General features: G+C 55.7%; 1 protein-coding gene and 1 pseudogene across 2 annotated transcripts in view; both read right to left on the bottom strand.

Annotated features, from left to right (window-relative positions):
- Positions 1–1,456: 1,456 nt before the first annotated feature.
- Positions 1,457–1,575, bottom strand: LOC120585910 (uncharacterized; annotated as a pseudogene).
- A 17,050-nt stretch (positions 1,576–18,625) lies between these two features.
- The window catches only part of DHRS3 (dehydrogenase/reductase 3), a 34,121-nt gene continuing 32,381 nt past the window's right edge, over positions 18,626–20,365 (bottom strand). Inside the window, exon 6 of one of the 2 annotated variants that reach the window (XM_039842180.1) lies at positions 18,626–19,154. In XM_039842180.1, the coding sequence (XP_039698114.1) occupies positions 19,070–19,154 (85 nt within the window). In that variant the 3' untranslated portion in view covers positions 18,626–19,069. The remainder of the gene's footprint in view (positions 19,155–20,365) is intronic. The other variant, XM_039842179.1, reaches the window with a different exon arrangement.

Below are 20,365 nucleotides of genomic sequence, written 5' to 3'. Positions count from 1 at the left end.
CATTCTTGCTCCAGTCTCTCGTGTCGCGGTAGCTTCCTGTGACCAGCTTGAATTATCCTGGGGCAAAGATCTGGAGGAGGATGGGAGCATGACCAATCTGAGAGGTTGGTGAGGATCCTACCCCAGCAGCCTCCCCACCCCTCCCCAGGAGGCCTGGCCACAGCACAAAGCCCAGTGGCTGAGGCCGACGTCATCTTGGGGAAGGTACTCTTCTCCAGCTCCATGCCCCTGACACAAGACCACCGACCCCTCGGACCAGTCCGGCTCCCGCCCACATCCCTTCCTGCCTCGATGCGGCTGCGCTGTCCGTATCACCGTTCCCCACCCTCCCGGACCCTCCTCGTGAGAATTCAAACATGCCGTTATTTCTCCCATCGTCATCCACCCTTGATCTCATACCCCCAGGCCTCGCTCAAGTCTCTGCTCTCTTTAAAGTAAAATTCCTCAAAAGATTGGAGTTCCCTTCTCCACCCCCGCTTCTCTCGCTCTCTTTTCCAAAGCCTGTGTATCTGGACGGATTCATGTCTGCTTTCTGTCCGTGTCTCCAAGGGGAGCGTTCCATTATCTAATCATTACTGTGGATTTGTTGATTTCTTTTCATTCTGTCCGTTTTTGCTTCATGTATTGAAGCTATGTCATTAAGATTATTCATGGGACATAATTAGGGTGGTTATTACGAACTGACCTTGTTTCATTGTGCGATGTTTCTCTTTATCTCTGGAAATACTATTTGTCTCAGCGTCTTCTTCGCCCGATGGAAACATAGCCACCCCAGCTTTCTTTTGATTCGTGTTTCCATGATACAGCTTTTTCCGACCTTCTACCTCCCTCCTTCAGCTGCCCACATAGTTAATGAACAGCGTATAGTTGGGTCTCGCTCTTGTATCCGGTGGGATACTCTGTTTTTCCTTTGGGGTGTTGAGTCCGTTTACATTGAATGTACGTACTCGTGTGGTGGGGTTTCGGGCCAGCATTTTCCTAAATGTTTTCTGTGTGTTCCATCCGCTCTCCGTTCCTTTGCTTTTTCCTTTCCTTTCTTATTTTGGGTTGCGTACGTTTTAGAATGACATTTTACCTCGTCTCGAATTTTTTAAAAAACAGACTTTATTTTTTAGAATAGTTTTATGTCCACAGCAAAACCGAGTGAAAAGTCCAGAGTTCTGGTATACCCCGTGCCCTCAGTGTGTTCAGCCTCCCTTGCTGTCAGCATCCCGCACCAGAGCGGTGTGTTCGCTACCATCGGTGAACCTATATTTACACATCATTATCTCGTTGGCTTTTAAACTTCCTTTTTTTTTGTATCATCGCTCTAGAGATTAAAATACTCATTCTTCACTTATCACAGCCTACCTTGAATTACTATCATATCACTTCTCGTATTATTGTAAGAACTTCGAACGGCATAATTTCATTTACGCATTTTCTTCTCTTCGTGCTATGTCATATTTTTTTTTAATGCCTACAGCACCTGGTCTTCCTAGGTGGTCTCCCATCCAAGGACTAACCAGGCCCGACCCTGCTTAGCTTCTGAGGTCAGCCAAGATCGAGCATGTTCAGGGTGGCATGGCCGGAGACTATTGTCTTATATTTTATTTCTGCATATATGATAAACTCTGCCATACACTGTTATTTTTGCTTTAACTAGTTGATAGTCTTTGAAGTGAGTTTTTGTAAACATCCATGTGTTTACCATTTCTGACGCTCTTTATTTTTTCCTGAAGATATGTGATTCTCTCTGGGATCGTTTCTCTTTAACCTAAAGAACAGCCTCAGTACTTGCTGTAGCGAAGGTCTGCATCACGAAATGACAACAAATTATCTCAGTTTTGCTTTCCTGAAATATCTTTGCGTTCTGAAGGATATTTTCACTGGATAAAAAATTCTCAGTTGGCGATCATGCTATTATTCTTTTTTGTTTTTCAACTGCCTCGTGATAGGCTTTAGGGGTTTTTCTAAAGAACAGATGAATTGTGGAGGGTGTGTGTATGCATGGGAGGAGACAATTACAGCCTCCCCCGCCACCAAGAGGCCTCTGGTCCACTCGGCCTCTGGGCAGAGAACCCAGGAAAGAAGAGAGCTTGCTCCATCCTCTCCTGAGCAAAGCATGTGTCAGCCAGTTTCCAAAGACAGCCCTAAGGGACCGTGCCTCCCAGCATCCACTCCCCTGGGGAGGGTGGTTCCCACACTGAATCGGGCTGGCCCATGACTCACTTCAGGATGGGGCAGAAGCTACTCCGTACCTGTCCCAGGTGAATGCCTTAAGAAGGCCCGGCACATTCCACCCCTGCACTTGTGGGAGCCCTACATTACAATCAGTAGTGTGGCTACTCTGTGGGAGAGACCGCGTGGAGGGCTCACGTGGACAAGAAGAGACACTGAGACTCCATGGAGATGGAGAGAGAAGCCCAGTCACGCCAAAGAATCAGGTGCGCGCTGCTGTCTGGACGTCCCCCCAAAGGCACCAGATTTGTGCCTGAGCCACCTGGACGCTTTCCCGCCCCCGGGGGGGCCCTGCCAACATCACATGGAGCTGAAGATTCACCTAACTGAGCCCCGTCAACACTCAGGTTCCAGAGGTAATAAAATAGTTGTTTTAAGTCACTAAGTTTCGGGGCGATTTGTTATGGGGCAGCAGTGACCAGTGGCCCAAGCGGGCCCATGTGAGTGGCCTTTGCTGCCTCGAATTTCCAGCCCCGCCCCCACCAGCCTCTCTCTGCAGGGAAAACCAAGGACGTTTCAACCAGAAGCCCGAGGGCCAGGGTGGATTCGGGCCAGGCGCATCGGTGGTCGGGGGGCCGGGGGCGGAGGGGGGGGGCGTCTGGATCCTGCCCCCTCGGTGGCCGGGAGGCCGAGCTCCCTCTGCTTGTCTCCATTCCTCTTCTTGATTGGCACTTTAATGAGGGCAGAAGGGGCTGACCCCCTGCCAGGAGGCCAGTTCATGCCCCGTTTATCTCACAGCTCCAGGCAGACTAGAACAACACTGCAGGCGAGCGGCCGGCCAGGAGTCCCCGCCCTCGGTGATGGATTGAGTGACCGCAGCGAGTTGGCAGCTGAAGTGTGTGGTGGCTGCACTGTCCTGTCAGCGTGCAACAAAGGGGCCCGCCTGGCCCTGCTCACCAAGCTGCTCTTGCAGGGGCTGGGGAAGAATGACAAGCAGCTCCCTCAGAGGGGCCAAGTTCCCTCCAGATAGAGCCGCATATGCACGAGAAAACATGTGGGCTCCAGGGTGGAGGCCTGGGGGCTGGGGAATTCTGGGCTTGCAGGAAGGGCTGGTGCAGGAAACTTCTTCCTCTCTAGCTCATAGCTTCCATGGCTGAGAACCGGGCCAGGTTCTCAGCCAACGACCCTCCTGACTGTGCTGGGCCTTTTTCTTGCTGTGCGATCTTGAGTGCATCTGACAGCTTCTCTGGGCCCGAGAAACCTATACAACTTATATCTCCATCGCCAGATTCTTGTGAGGATGAAGTGAGACCGGCTGGCAGGGCCTCCCCACGAGAATGCAGGGTCCTACAAGCGAGGCCTCAGTTTATCCAGTTATTTACGACTATCTCCCCAGCACCCAAGTCCAAGTCGAAGGGCTGGATGAGAGTGGCCAGGGCTGGTAAAGCCCCCTCTCTCCCAGCTGCTGTCAGGAACTGTCACCGGGCGCCAAACCACTGGTGCCACGGCTCCGCAGGGTAGGGCGAACCCATTTTACACATGGGGAAACTGAGGCTCAAGAGGTAAATCTGCTCAGGGTCCCGCACAGAGTAGAGATGGGTCAGGGATTCCAGCCCAGGGTTGTCCCGGCTATGGGCCGGGATGTCCCTGTAAGGACCAGTGAGTGGGAAGGCAGTGACAGCCCCGGGCCCTGCAGAGGACAAGAGCCAAAGCCACCTTTGCAGAACACACCGTGCAAACCCTGAGGTCCTCAAGGTGGCCGTCATTCTCACTGCCTTGCTGCCGCAGAGTGAACTTGAGCTCTGAGCCGCCAGGGAGAGGCAGCCTGTCCAGCTCAGGGGAGTCGTAGTGGTCTGGCCTCAGTCCCCGGGTCCCCGGGTCTGGGGGCCGCCCACCAAGCCCATGCCCAGGACAGCACAGTCACAGGAGCCTCTGCTGCTTGGTGCCTAGAGCTGGGGAGAGGAGAGGACAGAGCTGGACAAACGGGCCCTCCCGGCCTTCCCGGGCCCTTCTGAAGAGGAAGGAACCAGCCTCTGCCTGGAGGAGGCTTCACCTCCCCATGAACTCGCAGAGGCAGGAGGCCGAGCCCCAGCAGAGGTCAGGGAAAGTAGCAGGGTGACCGTGGGGCTTCACATGGCCCTCTCGCTCTCTGCCATGTGTCCTCCAAGGCGGGCTCCTGCCCCCTGGCTCCCCTGACACCTCTCCTGCCATCAGACGAGGAATGGGCTGCCCAGCTGGGGTAGGGGCAGATGGGGCCCTGCAGGTGGGCCGAACCAGGACAGGGGTCCCCTAAACACTGATCCAGCAGATGAGGAGGGGCCCTGCCTTTCATCCTAGTGTCCCAGTGCCCAACCCTGGACTCTCTTCCCGCCCCCAGGGCATTGCATGTGCTGCTGTTCCTTTTGTCTCAAAAGATCTTTCTCCCCTTTGCCTGGTTAACTCCCAGTCAGCCTTCAGAGCTCACCCCAAATGTCATTTCCTCTGGGAAGCCTGCCTTGATGCTCCTCCCTCCCCTGGGACCCTCAGGCAGCATAGGTCACATCCCTGTGTCATAGCTGACGTAGCTCCAACAGCCCTTCCTTCAGAATGCATGTTATATGTTACCCTCTATCTATGCGGTTATTTGGTTAATGATGGGTCATCTCTGCTCACCTGGGTGTCCCCAGCCCCTAGCAGACAGCCTGGCACACAGTATATGCTAAATAAATACTCAGCAACTAGATGCCGTTGGCCAGTGTGCATCTCCCAAGAAATTGTAAACTCCGCTGGGGCAAGGACATGCCTGTTTTGTTCACCATTATGTCCTGAAACTCAGCATCTTGCACAAAGAAGGCTCTCATTGGATATTCAATACGTGAATGAATTTGCCACACAAGGAAAAATAAAGCAAGAGCAACCACCACAGAATCAAGACAACTGACTTAATCTGGGGCAAAAGCTTCTCAGAATGAGGAGATTCTGAGTCCTTTCATTTCAAAAGAATTATTCCACATGCTTCAGTGAGCCAAGTCCCCAGGGAGCCATGACATCAGGGAAGGCTGACTGAGCCTGAGACAAGATCGACTGAATTACTCAACTGATGAACCTCCAGACTCTCGTTTCTCCTCACTCGCTCTTGGACCATCGAGGGCGAGGGGGGGACTCTGATGCAACCCAGGACGGCTCCGGGGAAGGAGCAGATGTCGAAACCCACAAACGTCTCAGTATTCTAAATGCCGAGACCAAAGTAAAGGGTCGGGGAACCTGAGGTCAGGGAGGAATGGCTGCATTATATAAAGAGCTTATTCGAACAAACAAGAAGAGCATCAGGAGTTCAATATATGTGAGCAAAGAACATGAAAAGATCATTTATTTACGAGCAAAGGAACTGGAGGGAAGTGCTGAGTGCTCGTTCTGTGGCAAGCGCGGCGTTCAGAGTTTTCCATCCCAGGAAATAATCACAGGAAGCACAGCGAGAAAATCCACCCCACGGCTGCCAGAATACGTACGGCTGTGCTGTTGTCAACGGCAAACAAAAACGAAAAACGAAACCGGACACAATCTACCTATCCGTTAGGGAAAGAACTGACCGGAGATACGGGAAAGCCGCATGGAGGAATAGTTTAAAGCCATTAAAGTGATCTTTAAAGTGAGGATTTTAACGGTTACGCGGAAATACGGAAAATATCTATTAAAGTGTTTAAATAAAACCGTATATCGTAAACCTAAGTTTAAAAACACTACAGCTTCTTACAAACTTGTGCTGAGCGGGGTCCCAAGGACCAGCTGCAGGCAGGCAGATAGTACCTGCTCAGGCAATTGGTGAATGCCCAATACTGTTTCTTCAATTTTTTTTTTTCTTTCTTGTCACGACATCATCTTTTTAATAATACTAAATAAATATTTTAAAAACAATGAGCCCATGGACAGACCATCTGCTCTGGGAAGCCCCTGGCCTGGGAACTGTGGGAAAGACAGGAAGCAGAAAGGTCAGCACGCCCCAGGGGAGTCCCACGGCTCGCAGGCTGGCGTAGGAGAACCCGTTCCTTGGGGGAATAGAACGCTGATGACCGCAATGACCCGTTCTTAAAGCAGCCAGCTCTCCTTGCAGGATCACAGGAGTTTGTCCCCACATTTATTCATTTATCCATTCACTCATCCAACACTTCGGGCCGGGGCACTTCCTCCGTGACAGGGTCAGCTGTCCTGGGGTGGTCAGGGGAGGGGGTCCCGATGCAGTGAGGCAGCTGCCGAGACCCGAACGTGTTCTAACTTTATTTAAATTTTTAAAAAATAGTGAGTACATATTATTTTTTAAATCGGGAAACACAGAGCTAATTTCACGGTGAGAGACAGAAGGGTGATGGCTTATGGAATCCCAGGAAGAGTCCCTAAGATCCGGGATCTCTCCGTGGGGGAGCCGAATTCCCGCCCTTCCCACGCTGCGCCCAGATTCTCTTTCTCCGCGGCCCCGGGCGAGGATCACGGGGTCACTGGGGAAGACGGCTCTGGGTCCAGCGAAGGAGCGGGCAGCGTCTCAGAGGGCACGGTCACGGCGGGACGGGTGTTGGAGGTGAAAGGCATGATTGATGCTCCAGCCTCCCTTCCAGCAGACACCTCAGGCCTCGGCACCGCGTGCATGCCCCAGACAAGAAGGTTCCGGGTGGCAGGGACCAAAGCGGTCGGGTTTTTATTTCCTCCGCGGAGTGTGGGCCGTATTCAAACGTCTGCAGTGGAGAAAGGGCTCGCTCACGCCTTCCTACGAAGCCGCGGGCTCACTTCCCCTCGGAGGAGCGAGCGCCTACTTCACAAGCAGCTCGGTTCTTTTTCCTCAGCCCTTGGGAAGGTCAGTGTTGAGTTTCCATTTTACAGAAATCTAAACGGAGGCTCCGAAGCTGAAGTCACGTGTCCGAGTCACCTGGATGATGGGTGTAAGAGCCAAGGCTCCATCTAGACCACTCACCTCCATAGGGCTTGTCAATCCTTAGCCTCCCCATGGGGGGTAGAACCAGCTGGTCCCCCTGCCAGGCAGGTCGGGGCGCCTCGAGCTGAGCTGACAAGAAGACAATACCAGGACAGCCAAGGGCAAATCTAAGGTCATGACTTTGGCCTTGGCCTTGCCTCTAACGCTGCCCATCAGCCCTGTGCTTTGGGCTCGCCCAGCTCTCCACCTCGCCCCACACTAGTCTCCTTCCAAGGTTGTAGTTGTCCCTTCCTTATCATCCTGACTACAGCTCAGATGTCGCCTCCCCCTCGGGCCTTCACCGACCACCCCAGTCACGGTCTGATGTCTGCCCTTGGGGTTGCTCTGTGTACCTGTCTCTGTCTCTCAGCCGCCATCCTCCTCCCACACCAGGCTCTGCTCTGCATTCATGGGTGCCTCGCCCAGCTCACTCACTACGTGTCCCCGGCACCGCGCCCGGTGCTCAGGACGAAGCAGGCATCAGTCCCAACGTGCCCATGGAATGAGTGAATGTCAGGTGACTCCCTGCCCCCACCCCCAGGGTGTCCTGCGTGTCTCGACTGGATCACCGCCCTTCCCCCCCCAGCCCAGCTCACCTGTGCTTGTCGGTCACACATCTGTGCGTCCAGGCTGGGCAGCCCCTGGTGAACGTGACGGTGGGAGGAGACGGCCAGGCGACGGGGTCTCGGGACCTCCTCCGGCTCTTCTGCAGACCCCCTTCGGTGACCCTCCCTGGGGCAGTCCGGCCCCCATGCCCTCCTGTTGCGCACACCTTATAGCCTGATGGTCCGCGAGGTTTCTCCTATCCACGGGGCTGGCTCGGAGAAGGCTCCGGGAAGGCAGACCTGTTTGCGGCAGGAAGCCCGGAACAATGGCCGTTCTTGGGGGGGCCTCTCTAGCCCACTTTTCCATGGGGTCCCTCTTTCTTCCCTGAGGATGGAGCTCATTCCCCAAGGGGTTGCTCAGGCCCGAAACAAGCAAAGGAAAGGAGAATTGGATCAATGGTCCTGCTGGAGAACCCGCCCGAAATCCCAGGGCCCGCTTCCTCCCAAAGGCCCTGTCAAAGTCAGGTGCTGGGTCTGCCAGAACCATGGGCCCCACTCGGGGGGAGGCCATCGGGGGAGGGGACGGGGACGGGCGGGGTAGTTGGGCCACACCGCCCAAGGTTGAACTTCAGGCTGGGCAAATCTTCCAGTTTCTAACTGAGACTCTGTGACCCGGTAGCCTGTCCTGAGTGCTCCAGCCTCAACCTGTCACCTGGGGTGGCACTGACAGTGCTTGGGGGAAGAAGCAGGTGACAACCCCCCCCCCGAGGTGACAGCCACAGGCGGGAGCTGCTGCCACCTGAGAGTGGGCGAGGAGCAGGTTAGCTGGGTGAAAAGTTCACCGCGAGGGGAGCTGTCTGCTTCCCTCGCCTAATTTATCCACTATTTGGCTAACCTTGCTCTGAACCCAGGCCCCGAGACCCTTTTCCTCTCTCCCCCGCCTCCCCACTGGGCTTCCGAGCCGCCACCAGACCTCCCGCCCGCGATGAGAGGCCGGGGACACGCTGGCCTTGAAGAGGCCTCAGGCCCGCGGGCTGCCCCGGGGGAGAGGCTGGCTGCCCGGCCAGAAAGTAATTTATGACCTGAACCTTCCCATCCTTAGTAACCAAAATAAAGTCCTGTTGCTGGCGAGGTCCAGGCCCCCAAACACCAGACGTGGGCTGAGCGAGCGCTCAGAAGGCGCCCCACCCCGTCGGCCTCCGCCAAACGCACAACTGCTCCCGGGACGCTGACCTTTCCTTCAGGGACCATCTGTCATCCTGGCCCGGGGCAGGAGCCGGACGCATGACCAGCCGGTCTTGGAGGAGAAGCTGGCCTCTTTCCCTGGCCCTGGGGTGGCCCCTGGTCCGGGTCTTCCGTCTGTCTGTCCTGGCCTCTTTGGGGCTGGTCACGCAGGCCCCTCTTCATCTTAGCCTCCTTTTTCCTGCCATATGCACCGGGGATGTGGAGGAAGGATTGGAGGGAGGTGGGTGGAGGGAGGAGGTCGACCGTAACAATAGTGACAGACACCTTGGCGCTGTGCAAAGCACTTGACGCGTGTGATCGCCCATACTCCGTGCGGCAGCCTCATTTTATGGCCGAAAGACAGGGCCGGGGTGGACCGAGTCGCCCTCCTTGGGTGTCCTAGTTGCCGATGACCGAACAAGGATCCAACCCAGGTCGCTGTGACCCCAAAGCCAGCGCTCCCAGCCACTCGCTCACGTTCCTGTTCTCGCTTTCCGGTCCTACGTTAAAATTCCTTTTCGGAGCTATAAGAGTTAACACGTTAGTGACCAGCGACAACACAAAGATGCATAAAGAACGAGTCATCCTACCCTGCCCTCCCCCCATATCACACGACTTTCCCCCACCTTCCTGGTACACCCCAATGCACACAAACATGATGCGTCGGGTAGGGGGTGGGGGGTGTGCATGCGGGGGGCGTGCAGACAGGGAACCCCTCGTTTGCACAGTAACGGGATCCGGCTGTGCATGCTCCTGGGCAGCCTCTTACTAGCAGTGCAGCGTGGGCAGCTTCCAGGCCTGTCGGTCCCAGCCAGGTGGGACCTTCAAACCTGCTTCTTTGCATCTGCGCCCCGCTGCTCTGGTCCACCTCCTTCTCTCATCTGGATCTCTGAACTGCTCCCTGCATCCTCCTGTGTCCCCCCAAATCGGTTCTATCTAGATCTAGAACAACCTTTCGAAAATGCAAGTCTGATCATGTCGCTCGCATGGAAGAAGGTCCCAGACCCTTGCCAGGGCCCATCATGGCCTCTGTGATTTGACCTCACGGACTCTCCAGAGTGTCGACTCTCCTGAATGGAAAATCGAGCTGGGCCTTCTCTCTGCTCTACCTGAGGGAGACTCACTGGGTTCTCCGCTTACACATTGCTCCCTGGAGGGCCATCCTGCCCCTGTCTAAAACACGACCCATCTAACAGGTCATCACAGGAGTCGGGCGTCTCCGGTGGGCCGAAAGCTCAGAGAGGACAATCTCCGCCTGCTAAGTTCACTGCCACTCTCCCCTGCCCCCACCCCCGGGCCTGACCATCACGGGCCTCTCCGAACAATTTGCTGGAAGGTAAGAGACACCAAATGAGCCTCGGCAAACTGTGCACCCACTCGAATATTTCCCGAATCCCTGCATTCCAGAATCGCTGTCCTGGGCTCCCACAGGGCACTCCCCAAATGGCTTCTTGGTCCCCTGGACAGGAGCTCCTGCTACCACCACTCAGGGACAAAAGGCTTTTATAAGTGGCTGTACAAAGAGGGGCAGAGGCAGGGCGTGGTGGCGTGGACCCCAAGAGAGCCCCGTCTTTACTTTAGGGCAGCCCCACGGAGGACTGCTCGATAGGACTGGCCCACTGCCAGGTGCGGCGCCAGCCAGCTGCCCCCGGGCACCCACTGACTGCTGGTCAGGAGGGGCCAGGAGTCAGAAGGAGGGCGGCCAACTGCCCGTCACCACGCTGGCCAACTGTCAGGAGAGGCCAGAGTCCCATTCTGGGAACTCAGGACTGAACTTAGGACTGCCGGTCAAGGCATGGCCAGCTGTCACTCTGAAAGGCTCAGGGGCAAGTCAGAAGTCTACCGATGGTCACTCTGGTGACAACTGATTTTGCTACCCAGATTCCTTTCACCTTTGCCCTGGCCAGGGAACCTCGCTCTCCGACTCTTGGTCCACGTGTTTCAGTGGGCTCGATTCCCTCCCAGGCTGCAAAGACAGACCACATGACTCAGGACTGGCTAATCAGAGCCCTGCATTTTATTCGTCACTGTGATTGGTTCCTATGTGGACATGTGACTCAAATCAAGCCAGTCAGGATGAACCAATCAGCACTAACTCTGGATGACTTTTTTTTTCTGTTGCCCTTGAACCTGAGAGGGTGTGAAGCTGGAGCTGAGCATCCAGTTTGCCATCACTAGAACAAAATATCTGAGAGTGAAGCCAGCCCAGGGGATGTGGAACTAAAGGACAGAGAAAGGGAAACTGGGTCCTGAACCAAGTCCTAGAAACACGCTTGGACCCCTGGATCCAGCCATACCTGAAACCAATTATCCTCGGGCTTTCCAGTTACATGAACTGATGACTCGTTCCTTTTGCCTAAGTAAGACTTGCTGTGGGTGGGGCCAGTAAGTCACTCAGGGAGTCTGCCAGTGTCCCGTGGGGGGCCATCAGCTGGTCAGGGCTCCGGCCCTTGTCTGAGGCTCAGCACAGTTCCGAGGAGACCTCCCCACTGAACGTCATAGCCTAACGGGTTCCACATTCATTTTCCCAGCTCCTGGCTGCATGCAATCATGACTCCCTTCAGCAGACGCTTCCCCCAGCCTTTGACTCAAACCAGTGAAGCAGAGAAGTGTGTGTGGGGGGAGGGAAGGTTCTCTTCCATGGTGGCAGCAGCAGTGGGTGTCCAGGGCCAGCTGGGTCACCCAGGGTCCAGACTGCCCTGTGGCAAGATTGGAGGACTGTGGTCCAGCTGTACTGCTTGGCCTCTACCCAGTTTTCAAGCCTGGTTTTTGGTCTGCCAGGCCACCCTGAGCTCTCAACATCCATTCCAGAGATTCTGCAGGTAGAGTCGGTGTGTGTTGCTGGGGACCTGGACAAAGAAGCCACCACTCCTTGTGCCCTCAGGGAGGGGCTGAGGACTAGAGCTGGGGTGAACACGGCAAGGGAACTCCTGGCTCGAGTCTGGCAGACTCCTGCCTGATTCACCGCTGTTCATGCCCCCCGCAGGCACCCTGTGAATTAAGCATCCCTAAAAGTACCTGGCAGAGTGCTAGGGACATTTTAGGGGCTTCAAAATTGGCTAGGGGGAGCAATCTGCCCTGGGTACTGGCTTTGTGCCCCAACCTGAGGGCTGGGCGCGGAGTGCGGAGAGAGAGAGAGAGGGAAGGAGCGAGCATGCATATATGTGCACACACGTGTGTGTCTGAGGATGGGCTGAAGACGCAGACACTCCACTCCCTTCCGGGCCCACAGTAAAGAGAGCAGGGCAGATCCCAGCAAGCTCTGAAAGGAGACTTGCCTTGAACATGTCCCATCACTGAAGGGCCTCAGCTAGTTGCTCGAGGCTGGCCCGCCTTGGCCTCCCTGCCACCGGAAGCGAGCAGCGGGCCAAGAGGTGCTGGAATCTGGCAGTGCCATGGACGTAGGTGGGCCAGGAGGCCTGGGCGCACAGCAAGATAGCAATATTGATGAATAACAACAAGCTGATCCTCCACACTCTTTACACTCTAGGCTTCTTATTCCAGAAACCACAAAAACCCAGGGGTTAAGCACAAGGGCTTTGCAGTTAGACTCGGGGGTTCAAATCCCAGCTCTGCCAGTTGCTAGCTGTGTGGTGAGCCCCAGGCAGGTGACTGCATCTCTCTCTGCCTCTGTTTTCTGTAATGTGTTGGGGAGGTTAATTATTCAATGCGTATGAAGCACTGAGGGTCTGTCATGTACCAAGTACACTACACAACAATTAATTTATAACATTTATTATAAAATAAATACAATATAATATAAACCTATTAATGTATGGCTTGCTATTTATTAATGCCAAGCAGACATGCATTAATTTGTGTGGATTAGTCCCTCGATTTTCACAAACAACTCCATGGAGGACAGGGCTACCGGTCCCATCTCGTGGATGAGGACACAGGCTCAGGTTCTTAAGTGACCCCCCCTCAAGGCCCTACAGAGCTGGGGTTTGGAATCTCAACCAGATAGAGCTGGCTCCAAAGTCCAGCCTCTTCCCTTCTCTGCTCCCAGCTGGATGAGCCAAGTAGGCTCCCCGCGGGTCATCCGCTGGCCCTCAGCCAGTAGGCCCTTGGCATGGCTGAGAAGGTGTGGGCCCAGCCTGAACCACCAACAAGAAGCCCACTGTTGCGGAAATCTACTGTGGCATATGGGGGTCCTTTGGCCTGGTCTCTCTCAGTGTACCAGGGCCGTGGACGTTCACGTGCCCACCGCCAGGCCCTGCTCAGGGACCCAGGCTGACCTCCCCGAGCAGGATCCAGTTACATCGCAGCAGCAGCTAAGGAACAAACACAGCTTGTGTCTTCCTCCAAGTGCTTATTTCCTTTGTCTTGTGAACATTGAAAAATGAAAGGAATGATAAGGATTTAGGGGGTGGGAGAGAGGCCCACTGGAACATTCTGCAGTGTTGGCTTAACTCACCAAGAGGGCAGCGTGAGGGAGTTTTAAAGGGAGCCCAAAGAGACACCCAGGCGGTGACCTGGCAGGCCCGAGGGAGGTCGAAAGTCCTCTCGATTCCTGGGTCCCGCTCGGGGGTGTCGGGCTCACCCCTGGGAGCAGAAGCTCCACATCCTGGCCTCTCCGTGGTCAGGCCACTAAACCTCTCTGGGCCTCAGACTTCTCTGCTCTTCAATGACAATTCCTACAAAAAGAAAATGAGTGTGGACCAGGGGTTCTCGGATGGGGAGGGGGGGAATTAGCTCCTCGGGGGACATTTCGAAACCGTTTTTGGTTATCACAGCTAGGAGAGGAAGGAGCACTGGCATCTCACGGGTAGAAACCCGGGGGTGCTGCCAAACAACCCGCAGGGCACAGGACGGCCCCTGCCAGCAGAGAGGTGTCCACAGTGCCACAGTGAGAAATGCTGGGCAGGCGCCCGAAAGTTTACCATGAAATGCTAGTTTTGTTATTCAGGGGCCCCATCTGGAAGTTGAAAGGGGAGGTGGATGGGAGAATGGGAGGAAGGCCACACACCGATGTCGGCTGTCTCTGACGAAGGCTCTGTCCCTCTTCATTCAGACAGCAAATATTTACCCAGCATCGTCCGTGCCATGCGCACCCCAGATGCTGAGCGAACGTGGACCATGGAGTGTCTGGTCTGGTCTAGAGGGAAGGAGAGCGTCCGATGGAACGAGAGAGCAGGTAAGTAATCACGGCCCCGAATGTCCTTGAAGAGCGAGGGCTGGGTAAACGCACTGGAGGACACACAATGGAGGTCATTGAGCCATGAAAAGGGGCGAAGCTCTGAGGCAACCGAAGACAATGAGGAGGATGAGCCCTGAAAATGTTACGCTTCGTGGCAGAAGCCAGACACAAAGACCACATCCTGCATGTCTGCTCCAAAAGATGTTTGTGGTAACTGTTGCACAACCTTGTGACTATACTGAGCACATCGAACTGTATGCTTTACATGAGTGAATCGTGCGGTATGTGAATTATATCTCAGCGAAGCTGTTATATACAGCAATGGTAATCATGGCAATGATTATCAGATGATTATATACAGCAATGATAATCATGGCAATGATTATGAGATGAGTGAAGAATGAAATAAGTGAAAGGCTGAGATGGAGCGACTCAGGCGCCAGGTGAGTCGCCTCTGGGAGGATTTGCCAGGCGGGGCTTGCAGGTGGGGTGGAAGGCGTGGGCTGCAAAGAGCCCCGGCGGCTCTCGGCCTGTGTCAGCTGGGCTGGACAGGGGGTCATGGGCATCTAGGCTTCAGGGCCCTGCAGAAATATTCCCTCTTAGTTGCTTCAGTCCAGAGAAGTTGTGACCCCCGGTCACGCAGCTGTGTGCTTGGCCAGCTTCCGGAGCAGGCCAAGCTGCCCGCTACACGAGCTTTCCCTGCCAGCTAGTTTGGGGTGGTGGATCTCTGGGGGCCCTGCCTCTGATGGCTGCTGCGCACCCAAGGTGATCTGTATACCGAGAGCAGGCTACTCCCAGCGGTGTCTTCTCATGGGACTTCTGCGTTTATGTTCATCCCGAGCCAAGGAGAGACTCGGGCGCACAGGGCCTGCCCAGAGCCAGCGATGGTGGGAGGTGCTGGAGAAAGTCCTATCCCACATGAGTGAGTGAGTGAGTGTGTGTGTGTGTGAGTGTGTGTGTGTGTGTGTGTTGTGAGTGAGTGTGTGTGTGTGTGTGTGTGTGTGTGTGTGAGGACAGCAGTCACCATTCCCAATAAAGCGCTTCCCCTTCGGCCCCTTCTCTCTGCCCGCTTCACCCCTGCACCCACTACCCTCCTACTCCAACCACAAGAAAGCCAGCCAGGCCTCGAAGGATGCTACGATCACAGGCCAGGCCAAGACGGTGACCCCAAGAGTCCTGAGGGGCAATAGGGTCCTGGCTGGGAGATGTAGGAGCCGCCAGCATCACACTGTCCCCTCAAGTTTCCCCGAGGCTTCGTGCTGGATAGAGGAGGGCAGGGACATCTCGTCCACCCTGCGGGCGAGGAGAGGAGGCGTCACGCACACAGCAGGCAGCAGGGCTGGTGGATGCCAGAGTCTGGATTCTGGCCCCGAATACTGGGGCCTCGTGGTGGGCCGGGAGAAGCTGGACACTCAGGGCTCCATTGGGCTGTTGGAAGCCAAGGGCCTCAGGGGAACCACGAGAGGTGAGGGGCAACAGCTGCACCCCACACGGCTGAGGGGCAGGGGTCCCCAGGCCCAGGCTCTGGTCCACAGCAGGCATCCCTCAGTTTATGAAGAGAAACATGTTAATAAATGTTGGCAAATCGAATCACAGTCTAACAGCCCTGCTCGAAAGGTACGCAGTGACCGGGGGGCCCCCCGAGTGTTCCCGGCCTTCCTTCTGCGTCAAGGGATACTGTCGCCTCCTGGCTTTGCCTGAGGAGAAGGGGATCTGCATATAGACAAAGAGACCTCTGGGTTCTCATTAATGACCCCTCCCCACCCTTTGGAAGGCCTTTCCTTTTTCTTTTTTGTCCCTCATCAGACTGGGACATCCTTAGGAATATGGGCTGTTCACGCCCATCTGAAGGGCTTGGGGGTGGGGTCAGCCCAGAATTCTCTGCCACTCCGATCCCTCCTGGCCATCAGTTGGGTCTGAGGAGAGCGTCTACTTCTCAAAGCATCCTGGCCCTGGGAGCAAGAGGGTGGCCCCAGGGCTCCACTCCCGAGCCCTTGCCAGGCCGAGCCTGGTCCCCTGGAACCACGTCGGGGTGGGCTTGGGTCTGGCACCCACCCCTCCACCCTTGCCCCCTGGGCTTGCAGCCCACCTCTAAATCTGGTTCTCTCTGGAGACGGGGCGGAGCCCCGGGCCTGGAAACTGGGTCATTTCCCAGGGCCCGAGTCCTCCTCACAGGGTTGGCACACCCTGTCCAGCCCTTCAGGGAACCGGAGTTCAGTGCTTGTCACCCTCTTTCGCTTGGCTACGCTCAGGGAGAGAATTAGCTCTCACCCCCCAGGCTCTCCGAGCAGCCCAGCCATCCGGGGAGGGACCAGGACGGGCCTCCTGGGAATCTGCCCAAGGCTTTTTCTCCGGTTCCTCTGGGAAAAGGTCCAGAAAAAGACTATAAAAATGTCCCCATGGAGAAGGAGGGGTGAGGCGGGACCGGGCCCTGCCCTGCTGGCAGGAGAAGCCCCAAGGTCCCACCACAGCTGGGACAGTAATTCTGCTCTCAGTGGGCCCAGGGGAGGGCTGGCCCGGCCAGAGTCCACTTAGACCCCCGGAAACTCACCATGTTGCTGGCCAAATGCAGCTTCGTGGAAACCTCAGGAGTCAAATCCTCTCCGAAAGGTTGGTCCGTAGCCAGGTCGTGAGCACAGGGACCCACCTGGCACTCAAGGATGGTCAGAAAAGTCGGGGCTCAGCAGACAGGACACCGACCTCTTCTATGCCTGTGTCTGCCCCCAACCTCTCTCCTGTGAGAGCCAGTGACAGGCACCTGGCTGTGGAGCTGGGACAGCAGTGGGGCAGGCCGAGCCTGGGGGGCCCACCCGTGTTGTCCAGACACGCCAGAGTGGGGTGCCACGTGTGGCCATGGACACTCCAGGCCCGACCTCACCAGGCTGGCCAGGGGGCCAGGAGAACCCCTTTCCAATACACACTTTAGTGACCCGTGTCCTCAAGAACCAAATCAAAGGTGATGGGGATTGTGGGTCAGGCAGAGTGGAGTTCGAATTCTGGTTCTGGTTCTCACAAGCCCCACGAACCCGGGCATACAGTCCACTCCGAGCCTGTTTTCTCATCTGCAAAATGACCTTTCTAATACTTCCCCCCACCAAAAGGTCAGTGACTCTTTGGCACTCTGCTCAGCACCTGTGTGGGCCACTGAGCGGTCACCAGTTCCCAGGGCACCATCTGTCTGCTTCCTCCACCCTCTGCCGACATTTCAATTTTGTCTTATGTTCTTACAGACATCGTCTTCCATGATGCGGCAGATTGTATTATAGTTCAGTTACTGACACCTCCGCCATGAGGATCGTATGCCCAGCCCAGCTGTGTCACATGACATGCTCTGGCCAATGAGATCTGAGCAGAAGTGACTCGCATTGTTTCTGGACAGAAGCTTTCAGAGCCAGTGTTCAGGTGGCCAGGTGAGTCTACCTCTGGCACGAGAGGACACTGTCCCAGACAGAGGCTCTTCTGTTAAGTGGGGTCCCAGAGTGAAGAGGACACAGAGCAGAGCTGCAGCCACCTTCGAAGGACAGATGGTCATCATAAGACACACCTCGATTGTTAGAAGCCATTGAGACGTGGGGGTCGTATCCTGGCTGATACACATTGCGGCTATTGGAAGTCTTTCCTGGGGTTCCCAAGAGCTGTTTTTCGGTCTTTGGCTGCTGCTGAGGGCACTGGGTAACTATCAGTGAAATGTTATGACATGGAACTTGGCGGCCCTTGGGAGGTGCTCAGTTAACAGTGGCTGTGATCGTGACCTGGCGTTTCTGCACACAGGCCAGACCGACGATCGAATGGGCTGGGAGACGTGTTCCTCTGACGGGAGGGGAGCACGTGCAGGCTCAAAGCAACCCTCGGGGGACCTCCTCCATGAATCTGTGGCCGTGACCTTCTCCTCACTTCCTGCTCCCCTCCCCACACCCCCTGCAAGAGCCGTGTAGAGGGAAGCTACTTAGATGGCATTCCATTGTCCGCCTGTCCCGGCGCCCAAGGTCAGGTACGCTGCGGCAGGCGCACACACAGCAAACACGGTGCCTCTCTTCCCACTTCCCCTTGGCTGTCACTTTTCCTATTGACTGAGCCCTGTGTCAATCTCCTCTGCCATTCCAGACTTCCCCATTCTCCTTTCTTATTTTACTTTGATCCCTTGAAATCCAACCTGGCGTGGGGCCCGGAGCACCCTCCTAGCACTGACCTTGACGTACTGGTGGTCTTCAGGCTTTGGCTTCTCGGCAATGTTCTCTTCTGAGCACCCAGCACACACCAGGGGGACATTGGCTGCTCGATAAAGCCACTGGTGGCTTCGTAGCTGGTGGGGCAGTGGCAGGGCAGGGGACAGCTACATGCAACCTAGTTCATGATGATTCTACCGAGGAGGTGGGCGGGGAGGCAAAGTGCCACCTAACCCATGGCTGTTGGGAGGGGCCCGGCAGAGCCAGCAAGGAACCGTGCACCCCTGGGCCTGAACTCCGGTTTCTCTCCCCATCTCTGTCCCCTTTCCACCCATTCCACTCCTGGCAGTTGGGGACCCTGAGCAGACCAACTCTCTCTCAAAGGATGGGGTTTCGAGGTCAGGACTGGCCCCTCCCCGCGACCCACCAAGGACCAGTGGTCAAGGACTTCAGCAAAGGAACTCGCAAAAGCCATCTCTTTATTGTTCATTCCTGCCGTTCAACCGGTTTGCATAAGCTGAGGATGAGTGGATTTTGGAGCTACAGGTGGAGCATCTGGGCACAGACCCTCCCAGAAATAGTCCATGCACACTGCTGAGGCTGGTTAGATTCGAGAAGCAATTTAACAATAAACTACAGAATTAGAAATGTACAAAAGTGTCGAGGCGGCTGCTGGCTGGTTTCTTGCCTCTCCATGGGGGTCAGTTACACCCATCGGTCCTGTGCAAAGGTCCTGGGGCTGGCCTGAGTGGCAGACGGATTCTTCTCCAGGACAGGAGCGGTGCTGCTCACCCAGCAGAAGGGTGCCAAGGGGTAGGTATGTGGGTGTGCGCCCTGGGACCGTGGCCGCCACAGGCTCCATGGCTTGTGAGCACGTCTCTGCGTCCTGCCTTTATGTCCGCCCTTTGAAAGTGTTCATGCAGGTGTAGGTTCCTGAGAATTTGTGGATCTCCTCGAGTGCGGCCTGCGGGAGTATGCTGGGAGAGTGGGGAGGACGAAAGAAGATGGTCAGCGGGGGAGACCAGCCCCTGGGTCCCTGGTGGCCACATGAGGTGATGTAGCAGAGTGATGGTTCCCATAGCTCTCCCCACCCCTCCCTGCAATCCTACAAGCCACCCCCACCCATCCTTCCCGGATGAAGGGCTTTCAAGTAAGTGGATAAACGGCTCTTAACAAGGCAGAGGGCGGGCAGTGGAAATAAACGTTGAAAGCCACATTCATAGCATTTAGGGCCCATAGGTATCTTAGAGATCGATTAACTCCAAATGCCGCTTATTCAACGAATACTGACTGTGGGGCTGAGGAGTTAGGTACTGGGTGTCGCCTACTCCAGGAGAACACCCCATACTCATGATCAGGCCTCTCCTTGGGCCCATAGTCCCGTTTCGCTGACCAGCCCTGGTGTTGTCCTCACTGTTTAATTGTCAAGCCCATGGGGGACCCTGTGGCAGACATTTCATCTCTGATCCTGGCCCTTAGCACAGGGCCCGACATGAGAAGAACTCAGTTTACTTGTTGAATTAAATTGAAGGGCCCTGGACCACTCCAGGTGCAAGATGGGAAAGGCTCACTTCCATCCAGAGCAATCGGGAAGGCTTCCTGAAGGTGGTGGCACTGGAGTTGAGCCTGTAAAGATTTCTCTTGGGGACGGTAAAGAGGGGTGGCAGGGAATGGGGTGGAGAGTGGCTTCTCCTTCCTGTGGGAAAGTAGTGGGGAACAGAACAAGAAATGTAGGCTGGGGGCTTTCTGTGAGAGCGCAGAGATGTTCTAGACAAAAACTAGCTTTGTTCTAGAATGTTCTGAAAGGCTTCTAACACTTTGGCGAGGGCCCAAGTCCTGCTCTCCTAGGGGCTTGCAGAGGCGGCCAAGGAGCAGCTCAGAGCAACAGTTGGGGTGGGCTGAGGGAAGCCCAGGTGTGGCCCAAGAGCCCTCAGGTGACCCTGGCCTCTACCGCCTCTCTCCTTTCTCTGGTCTCTGAAAGGGCTTTGAGTTCGGAGGAGGGGGACTGCTTGATGTGTCCCCTCAGTTACGTGGCTTCTGTGCCCGCCGTGGACACATGGCTGGGGGGACCTCCGGGACAGAGGGGGCCAATCAGCTAGGCTGGGGGCGGGAGATGGCCGGGGGCCCAGAGGAGCCAAGAGTCCATGGTCACCGTTGGCTCCAGGGTGGCGGACTCCAGTGCAGCAAT

This window comes from Pteropus medius, unplaced genomic scaffold (genome assembly GCF_902729225.1).
Source record: "Pteropus medius unplaced genomic scaffold, Ma_sr-lr_union100, whole genome shotgun sequence".
Classification (NCBI taxonomy): Eukaryota; Metazoa; Chordata; class Mammalia; order Chiroptera; family Pteropodidae; genus Pteropus; species Pteropus medius.
The sequence above is the reverse complement of the archived record's forward strand: the minus strand, read 5'-3'. Positions and strand labels throughout refer to the sequence as shown.